Source organism: Pinus tabuliformis, chromosome 2_2 (assembly GCF_031772625.1).
Source record: "Pinus tabuliformis cultivar Carrire ecotype Pingquan chromosome 2_2, CPIR1, whole genome shotgun sequence".
NCBI classification, from domain to species: Eukaryota; Viridiplantae; Streptophyta; class Pinopsida; order Pinales; family Pinaceae; genus Pinus; species Pinus tabuliformis.
Genome location: NC_142300.1, coordinates 907,391,251 through 907,402,142, shown reverse-complemented (window position 1 = coordinate 907,402,142; position 10,892 = coordinate 907,391,251). Strand labels below are relative to the sequence as shown.

The 10,892-nt window shown below is 38.0% G+C and overlaps 1 protein-coding gene across 1 annotated transcript; it reads right to left on the bottom strand.

Annotated features, from left to right (window-relative positions):
* Window positions 1-266: 266 nt before the first annotated feature.
* LOC149195945 (xanthohumol 4-O-methyltransferase-like) lies at window positions 267-920 on the bottom strand. Its single transcript, XM_089408071.1, has one exon. The coding sequence runs from the start codon at window positions 918-920 to the stop codon at window positions 267-269; it is 654 nt and encodes a 217-aa protein (XP_089264197.1).
* Between the last annotated feature and the right edge of the window lie 9,972 nt (window positions 921-10,892).

The window sequence follows — 10,892 nt, the reverse complement described above, 5'->3', positions numbered from 1 at the left end:
TATATAGAAATGAACACAACTTATCATCACAACTTCAAATCACGTTGTATAAATGGTAAATCGTCAATTTTAAGCTGACACTCTTAATTTGAGTGGGCCATAAAACAAAATATATGACGATCAGTAGTTTGGGCCTGGTTTTAAATCAAGCTCACGGAATTTGAATGACAATTCAAAGTGTGACGTAGCAGGCGACACGAAGCTACCACCAAATACTATATATTTGGCACCCCTCTTCTTTTGCTATCCAAGTGATCTGTGGTGAGTTAAAGAGTTGTATGAACATCCAGCTGTGAACAACGAAGGGTTTCTTGTTCAGGCTCCGGATATGAATATGCAATCTGTGAAGGACGAAGAGGCGCTTCGGGCTTCGGTCCAAGTCTGGCATTTTCCTTGAGAGTTGATGCACTTGCGATGACTTGAGGAAGATCAAAGTTGATAGCGCGAATATGAGGGTGCGCTTCAATTATGAGACTCAACGCTTCCCCGCGCCCTCCGCCCACGTCCACCAGCGCGTTGATGTCTTTGAAGCCGTCATAAACAGCTAAGACATATGTGATAGTGGCCTTTGTTATGGAGACCATGCCTGCGTTGAAGATGGCATTGAATTCCGGCTCGCCGGCTGCGAAATTCCAGAAGTCTTTGCCATTGCCACTAGAATTCTTCAAATTATCGCCGCCATGAAGCACACGTTCGTGAATATGGTCCCAGGCGGTAACGTAAAGTGGGTGTGTCTGCAAAAGAACGAAGGGAACAAGGCTTCGCGAACTAATATCCTCGGAGGTGAAGTAGGTTTTGGTGAGATTGGTAAGGCCGTATTTTATGTTCATGGGGGCATTAACTCCCTCCGGTGGCACGATTGCCTGCAAGATTCCCATAGTGGAAAGGTAAGTAAGAATGCGGGAAAGGGCGCCGCCCATGTCGGGATCTTCCGAGGGGAGTTGGGCGGCGATCTGGTGCACGGAGAGAGAAACAGCGGGGCCGGCTTTCGACTCTCGAGATGATGTCAGGGATTTTAAGACGAATTGCACATTTTAGGAGAAAGGGGGTCTCTAAGGAAAATGCCAGACTTACGGCCGAAGCCCGAAGCGCCTCTTCGCCCTTCACAGATTGCATATTCATATCCGGAGCCTGAACAAGAAACCCTTCGTTTTTCACAGCTTGGATGTTCATACAACTCCTTTAACTCACCACAGATCACTTGGATAGCAAAAGAAGAGGGATGCCAAATATATAGATTTTGGTGGTAGCCTCGTGTCGCCTGCTGCGTCACACTTTGAATTGTCATTCAAATTCCGTGAGCTTGATTTAAAAGCAGGGCCCAAACTACTGATCGTCATATATTTTGCTTCGAGGTTCGATTTAAGGCGGACACAAATCGCGTAGTCTAACGAAGCCCGTGGAGGAGTTGCTCTCAAAGTTATGGAAATTCTGATCATATTTAGAGAAAATTTGACAAGGATTTTTGTAAATCCAAGTTACAGTTGTTAAATTTTAAAATTTTAGTGATCTTAGAGGTTTTTGATGGTACTGAATCCATTTCCACCATCAAAAACACTATTCAAACACTGTTTCTACAAGACTTCTTGAATTTTTTTTGCCCAGATTCCGATCACTTTTGGCCATCCGGGCAATTCCTCCACCTTGTTACACGACTCCCACACAAATTAAGAGTGTCAGCGTAAAATTGACGATTTACCATTCATGATGATAAGTTGTGTTCATTTTTATAGGAGTTGTCTAACCAGACAGAGTAATTGCCTGGTCAAAAATGGTCAGAATTTGGGCAAAAAAATTTCAAAAAATCTTGTAAAAAATTAGATTTACAATAATCTTCACCAAATTTTGTCTAAATATAATTAGAATTTCTATAACTTTCCAGGCGACTGGGCTATTTTTATACAATAATTTCGCCGCTTTCTAGCAATGCTATAGCTACTTTATATACGACAAACTAAACACTCTACCGACTGAATATTTATTGGTGCCGAAAAACCTTGACTTATTTCAGGGTCGGAACATTTATCGGTGCTGAGAACCATGACTTGATTTGAGGGTGTGAGCTTGAATGAATTGAAACGAAACTTTCTTTGAGGTATTGACTTTGGTTTGTCGGTATCGAAAGTGGCTAGTCTCGAGAACCACGACTTCACTTACGTGCCGTATGAATATAATGCACTGCAATACCATAATTATATATCACCATATATAATGTACTACAATAATATAATATAAAAATTTAATATAACATAATATAATAACAATAATAATATCACATCATATAATATAATAGTAATATAATAAAATATATTATATAATAATATAAAATTTGACTAGTATATATATTATTATATATTTTAAATAATAATAGTTTAGTACAGGAAATTGTGTTATTATATTAAAAATTAACATATTAGTTATTATTTAAAACATGTCTTTCTCACCACTATATTATTTTTAATAATTAGGAAAATTGTTAGTATCTTTTTTATATTTAATTGGGATACATTAATAATATTAACTAGATTATATATTAAACTATTAAATATTATACTCATTTTATATATATATATATATTAATTACTCATTTTATTTTTAAACTTAAAAAAATATTATATACCCAAAAATTAATAATTTTTAAACCTAAAAAAATATTATATACCCAAGGATTAATAAACCCCATCTATTATTAATATTATAAACTTAAAGGAATAATAAATTCAACAAATAAATATTATAAGCACGAGATTACTATAACAAATCCTTAGGATTAATATTATAAACTAAAAGGATTAATAAGCCCAAGTCATCAATATGATAAATCCAAGGGATAAACAAACACAATGTATTATTAATAATATAAATGCAAAGGATAAACAAACAATGTATTATTAATATTATAAACCCAAGAGATTATTAATATTATAAACCCAAGGGATTACTATTAAGCAACTACTTGCTTCTCAAAAGACTAATCTTCTCTACTATTTCTAGCCTGAGAAGCCAAGGTGAAAAGTCCTTTGCTTGAGCTATGAAGGTGCATATATAACAAATGTAGTGACTTTCCACCTCCCTTGTGGCCCCTAACCTTCCTTGATGACTCTTGAGCTCCCATATGTTTTTTCTAATTCCTAAGAGACATTTGAGCTTCTACATAAGTCTTCACATTCTGTGTATGACCCTTAGGCTTCCACACATTTTACATTTTCACATTTTTCCAAAATACAACATTACATGTGGCAAAATACAATGACACATATGAGTTCCATGGTGACAATTTGAGAAGCTATGACTTGGCAATAGTGACATGGAACTTCATTGTAGAGTGTTAATGCTAAGATCTTATCCTTGCTGCTATCTTCACATCTTCATAATAGGTCTTGCATGTACTTCACCTTCATCCTCCAAGTGTCTGGTTATGATATAGAGTCTTCCATATGATCTTGACATTCATTCTTCTATCGTGATCTAGTGTCTTTTTATCTCTTCGCTTGATGATTTCCTTGTGTCTTCAACTTCATGAGTTTCTTCTCGTAGCTTCTCTTTGACATCCTCCTCGAGCATCATCTTGTCATGTCAAGATAATAACATCTGCAAATGGAATTCACTCATGACAAGATGACATCATTCCCAAAATCTCCTAGTCTGTCCTATTTCTCATGGAACATACTGACTGAGATGGGACAGTGTGTGGGATTGAGGAGGAGGCCTATGGATTTCTCTGTGGATAGGAGACAGAGGCAAGGAGTGATGGTTTAGGATATGTTACTACGTAGGGTGAAGTGGTTGAAAGATAGGGAGGTATGACTACGCAATTAGGGAAGTTAAGGAGGAAGAGAATACATGCTTGCTCACTATGACTAGTAGTGAGTAGTTCTAGAAGGAGAGGATCAATGCATTGCGTGGTTGAGCAATGTAGAGGCTAGAAATGGCTTGACAACTAATTGAAAGTGCACATTATGTAGTGGGGGAAACAATGGGCAAGGAGTGTGTAGTGTGAAAGTGCAGTTGACATTGACTGAGCACTGAGATTGCACAATACACTGTTGATGGAGGTAGTTTGTTGTAACTGCATAGTACGAAGTTACAAGAGGAAGATGATGGTTGACTGTGGCTTATGACTATAGAGTACATAGTTCCAGGAGGTATAAATATAGGTACTTGGTCGAGCAAGTTGCAGAGATAAGAAAACTCCAATATTGACTAAGTGTAGGATTAGTAAGGAAGAAAGATGAGACCAGAGCATGTAACAAGACTTGAACATGATCACACAAAAAAACGACCAGCCACATGATGATGAAATGCTCAACACCCAAAATCAACATGTATCCATTGAAACAATGATAAAACAACACTTACCTCCAAGTGCGACACTTAGGATACACCTTTCGACATAATTGTCGACTATAATAAGAAAGTGTGCAATACCTTGAAAACGAGTCCAATGCATATCACTATGATAGATAGAATCCATCATTACTACACCAAGGGCACTTTTAAGACATTTTTTCAAGACAAAAGAAATTTTTGTCTTAAAAAGTCACTTTTTTATTTTAATTATTTTACATTAAAATTTTATATCAATTGAATTGTCTTAAATATAAAATTTAAGACAAAAACAGTTTAAGACAGAATTATTTTAAGACAGAACTTTATATTTAATACAAAAATAACTTAAGACAAATATATTTTAAGATACAATTTTAAATTTAAGACAAAAGCAGTTTAAGACAAAAATATTTTAAGGCAAAAATAGTTTGAGACAAGAATATTTTAAGACAAAACTTTATTTTAAGACAAAAACAATTTAAGACAAAATTATTTTAAGGCAAAACTTTATATTTAAGACAAAAATATTTGACACAAAAATATTTTAAGACAACTTTATATTTAAGACAATGGCCACTTAAGATGAAACCCATTTAAGACAATTAACAATTAAGACAAAAACATATCAATTTAAGAAAATATTATCTAACAACTACGAAATTGACTCTCACAGTGCACCCTAAGTCTGCCAGCTTGTAGGCTACTACTGTATCACGCATATACCAATGCTGCTATTTCAATTTCCATTCACGTTATCTTATATAAAGACAATGACTTGTTGGGCTCTTCATTTTGTGGGCATAGTCGACTGTGAAGAACATGAAAACTTTTTGTGGCAAGATTTCCCACACATTAATTACTCTTTTGTCCCTTTGATCTCTGTTGATACGATTAGAGACAACTTGTATGTCGTTGCATTCGACACTACTACATGGAGGGGAATTTTAAGACAATTTTTAAGACAAAATAAATCTTTTGTCTTAAAATTTTCAATATGAGGCGCTAGTAAAAAAGGTAAAGGATTAGGGGTTCGTCTTTACGCTATTGATAGGTTCTTTGGGAAGTAGAGCGATGGAGGCTGACAACAACTAATGGGATTTAGGGTGATGGAGGCCGACAATGGGTTGTGCATCATGAGAGGAGCGATGGAGGCAATTTCAATGAACGTGGATAGGTGGTAACATAGTTGGAGTACTTTTTGGGGTCCCCATTGATTGTGTTTTAATATGTTTTTTTTACTATTTTATTTATTTTGAATGCTACTTATATCCATTGGTTGGTTTTATTAGCACATTGTTGTGCTGGATTGGCAACATGGATTAGATTTACTTGAAGGATTGTTAAAAAATGCAACAAGAAATTCTCAATTTGATTTTCCACATCAGCAGACAACTTGGATGCAATTAACTTGTATGACATGGCTTGTGTCACCCATTTTACTCAATAAATTCGAGTTGGAGGAGTTAGAGTTCAGTTAAGCATGTGTGATTGCTAACTTGTAGCAATCAAAGTCAATTATCTCAAGTTGTTTTCAGTTAAACTAGTTCTAACTATTGGAGGAACTAGTGGAAGGCTAGTTGTGTAGTGGGACTTCAGTCAAATGTAATGATCATCTAGTTATTTGATCAATCAACCCAAAATAGCTAGTGCATGCAAATAATTTGAGTTCCCCAGCTATGGTGGAGATTCTAAGGAAGTGTAACATTAGTTGTAGACTAGTCTTGAGCGTACAGGTGTTGCATGCAGTCACATGATCAACCTTAGGAATTGCGCAATCCATTTTGGAAAAATTCCTAAATAATAAGGGCCTAATTTCTCAAGGAATTTCCCAAGGAAACAGGGGCTCAAGCAGAGGCAAGAATTGACGAAGTTTGGGTTTGAGCTTCTTAGTGAGAAGAGAGATAGGTTATTCACTTACATTTTGTGCATAGTTGAGTAAAGAAATTGTAATACATCTATATTCATCAGATTGATGCAAGAAGTCATTAGAGTTTTTAGCAGATTTCTTTCCCCAGGAAAAATATTGTGTGCATGTGTTTTATTTCTTATTGCATGCCTGAATTTTTTGTTCTAAATTGTGAATTAACTTTCGTAGAGCAGTAGAGTAGGTTTGTGTCTTGTGATTTTGAAAAAACTTCATGAGCAGTTGCAAATCTATACCATAATTTCTACATTGTATCATAGCAGGATTCACATTAGAGCAGGAATTTCAAACTTGTTTCTGAGGAGGTTTGAATTTACAGTTCAGTGTAGCAAGATCTCTTAAGAGCTCAGAAGATGACCTTCAACGGGATGAGGCTAGAGTGTGCCTTGGAAGGCAACCTTAATTTCATTGAATGGAAGGATCACATGGAGGAGGTATTCGATGACAATGGATTGCTAGAATACATCAAGAGAGATGTTACAAAACCAACAGAATCTGATGCCCAAAACCTTTCTCAGTGGAAGAAAGATGTAGCCAAGGTGTGGAGAATAATATTGGAGGGAGTACGGGACCACATTGTCAGCAATCTCCATGGGAAAGAAAATCCTTATGCAATGTGGTAGGCACTGAAAAATCTATTCTAGAATAGTAGTGACCACAAAAAGTTGGTGCTCAAGGATAAACTTTTAAATATCAAGATGTAGAAGAATGACTTTATCCTGCAACATCTGAGGAGGTTTGCACAGGTTCGTGATGAGCTTGCATGAGTTTGTATTACTATTTTAAAGGATGACTTGGTAAGCATAGCCCTTATGGGCCTTCCAAAGAGTTGGCATAAATATCAAGATTAAGTGAATGGGAGGGAGAAACTACCAAATTGGAAAAACTTACGGTACAATTTGGTACAGGAGGAAATAAGGAAGAGTACCAGAGATGGGACCTCATCCAAGGGAAATGATGAATAAAAATTTGCATTGGTTGGAAAAGGAAGGAAGGGAAGAGGGAAGAAATCTCAAACGAAACCAAAATCCAGCCAAGAGGGAAAGAAGAAAGATTTGTCAAAAAATAAATGCTTCCATTGTCATGAATATAGACACTATGCCATGAAGTGCCCACAGAAAAAAGCAAGCAAGAAGAGCTTAGGAGGAGCAACGGGTGAAGCCTCTGCTTCACACTTTGACCTTGACTTTATCCTTATCTCATGCATGTCCAACACAGTGATGGGGAGTGTGTGGTACTTGGACTCGGGTGCATTTTTCCACATGACACGGTGTAGAGATTTTTTCACTAACCTGGAGGATAAATATCTCCAGATGCACATTAAGCTAGGGGATGACGGAAGGTACAACATGACCAGTATTGGTGCAATCACCTTTCAGAGGGATTCAGGCTCCCCTCTCAGCCTCAAGGATGTCATCTTTGTTCTAGGCCTAAAGAAAAATCTCATCTCTGTTGGAGTTTTGGAAGACTGTGGTTATGATGTGATCTTCAACAAAGGAAAAAAAAAATCAAGAGACACATAGCCCTGGGATAGGTGAATAATATTAGGGTTTGTGTGAAGAATATGTATAAGCTAGATGTGGATGATTGTGCTACATTAAGTACTAAGGAAGAGAAATTACACGGTTGTGATGTAGGTGAACTTTAGCACATAAGACTTGGCCATTTGCATCATGGCACCTTGAATATTATACAACAAATAGCCACTAGCCTCCCTAAAGGAGCACTTGAGCAGCAGGATGTATGCAAAGGATGTACCTTGGGGAAGTACATAAAATCCGCATTCCATGATTGGGACAACAAAGTGCATGCAGTCCAAGAAAGGATCCAATCTTATGTCTGTGGACCTTTCTTGATAGCCTCCACTGCCAGACAAAAATATTTTTTTCTTTCTATAGATGACTTCTCACATAAGTGTTGGATCTCTTCATGCGGAAGAAAGATGAGACATTCTCCAAGTTTGTAGAATTCAAGGCACTGGTTGAGAAAGAAACCAACAAGAAGGTGAAGGTTCTCGGGAGAAATAATGGAGGTGGGTATGTGTCGAATGAATTTAAAAATTTATGTGTGAAAGAAGACATTTGATGAGAGTTGACAACACCTCACAACCCACATCAAAATGGGGTGGTTGAGAGAAAAAATCATAGCATTTTGGGAGCAATGAGGGTGATGTTGCATGACCAAGGCCTACCTCTACATTTGTGGGTTGAGGCATGCAATACAACATTTTGTTTGTAGAACTGAAGTCCTCATCAGATTCTTGGCATGATTACACCAGAGGAGGCTTTCTTGGGAAGAAAGTGGGATGTGTCGCACTTCAAGATTTTTGGAGCCTCTATTTACTGCCATGTCTCCAAAGAACCAAGGAATAAGCTTCAGTAGACCATAGAATTGGGGGTATTTGTGGGTTACACAGAAAATCCCCACAACTACCATGTGTACTTTCCATCACTCAAAATGATAGTTGTGCGAAGGGATGTAAATTTTGATGAGGAGAAAGCTATGTGGTGCTCTCTTGAGAGGGAGCTTTAGATCCCACCAAAAGATGAGCTTTTAGCTCCAAAGGAGGAACCTTAGGAAGTTGTAGAGCAGCCACAAATTGAGGAGCAGAGAGTGGAGACATTCACTCAAGCAAAAATATCCAGAGAAGGCAGAAAAAGAACTAAAGAAGTTGATAGACTTGTGCAGGATGCAAGGGAGAATGTGGGATATCCTTCAAATTTGCATAAGAAAAGGAGGGCACCTGAGAGGTACACTGGCTACATGGCTCTTATGACTGAGCTTATAGAGACTGAGCTATCATATTTTGAGGAAGAAAAAAAGCAACCTGTATGGGTTGATGCAATGGCGGAGGAATATGAATCCATTGCAAAGAATAGTGTTTGGGACAAGGTCCCAAGACCAACATATAAATCAATAATGGGTTTGAGATGGATCTTCAAGGTGAAGCAGGAAACAAACGAAAGCATAGAGAAGTATAAGGCTAGATTTGTGGCCAAGGGGTACTCTCAAGTTGAGGGAATTGACTGTGAGGAGACCTTTTCTCTTGTAGCAAGGTACTCATCCATTAGATCAATTCTTGCTCTGGCTACATAGATGGGGTATAATATCCACCATATGGGTGTAAAAACAACATTTCTTAGTGGGGTTATTAAGGAGGTGGTGTACATAGAGCAACACAAAGGTTTTTGAGACATTTGATCAAGAGTCTCATGTGTGCAGACTCAAGTGAGCATTGTATGATCTCAAACAAGCACCTCGTGCTTGGTACACCAAGATCGATAGTTATCTCACCAGTTTGGGCTTCACCATAAGTGAAAGAGTCACTCCCTCCTTCATACACCTAGAACTCACTGACACTCCCTGTCACACACTCTTATTCATTCATTTCCATGCATTTTAAACTAGTACTCCCTTGTGTTTCCGTGGAACTCCCTAACAATCCCTAGCATACATTGGCACACCCTAGCACCTAGCACATCTTGGCATGTCTCCCTGGCCTTTAGCATGCCTTAGAACTACCTAGAATATCTTGTCTCTCCCTCCTTAGCACACCTGGGACTCATTAACACTTTCTGTCACAAGATCTTATTCATTCATTTCCATACATTATGTTGACCTAGTGCTCCCTTGTGTTTCCCAGGCACTTTTTAACACTTCCAAGCACGCATTGGCACACCGTGGCACATCTTGGCTTCATGTTGCCTTGCCACACTAGCATGCATTAGCATTGCCTAACATACCTTGTCACTCCCTCCTTAACACACCTAGAACTCACTCACACTCTCTATCACACACTCTTATTCATTCATTCCATGCATTTTGACCTAGTGCTCCTTTGTATTTCCCTAACACTCACTAACACTCCTTAGCATTCATTGGCACACTTTGGCACTTGGTACATCTTGGCATGATTCCCTAGCACTCAAGCATGCTTTAGCATTACCTAGCATACCTTATCACTCCCTCCTTACCACACTTGGAACTTGCTAACACTCCCTATCATGCATTCTTATTCATTCATTTTGCATGCAATTGAAACTAGTGCTCCCTTGTGTTCCTTACCATTCCCTAACACTCTGTATAATGCATTGGCACCACACCCTATCACCTGGCACAACTTTCCATGCCTTAGCACTTGACATGTCATGGGATGTCTAACATGCCTTGTGTCTATCTATCATGTGTTCGCACTTCTTGGCATTCCTTGGCACACGTTGGCACTCCCTAGTTGTTATGCCCTTATAGATAGCCTTACAGCTTTTGCGACTTGGTAAACCAACCAAGTCATTGAAAAAATAATGTTGTGCCTAGCCCAAAGTCTCCCTTTGTCTAAAATTGCTTTGTTCATCCCCTAATCAAAATCATAGGCTTCCCTCCTGCAAGTCCTATTCTAAAATTTTCCTAACACACTTCATCCTTAGGACACTTGGAGTTCACTAACACTCCTTGACACACACTCTTATTCGTTCATCTCCATGCATTTTGACCTAGTTATCCCTTGTTATGCCTTGACACTCCCCATTAACACTCCTCAGCATGCATTAACAATGTTTGGAATGTGTTAGCACATCTTTTCATTGCTTAGCATGCCTTGGCACTCCTTAGCTATCATGCTCTCACAACTACCCTTACTTTT

What these genes read in the sequence shown, in the direction of transcription:
- LOC149195945 (XM_089408071.1), bottom strand. Translation starts at nt 920, where the DNA reads ATGGGCGGCGCCCTTTCCCGCATTCTTACTTACCTTTCCACTATGGGA.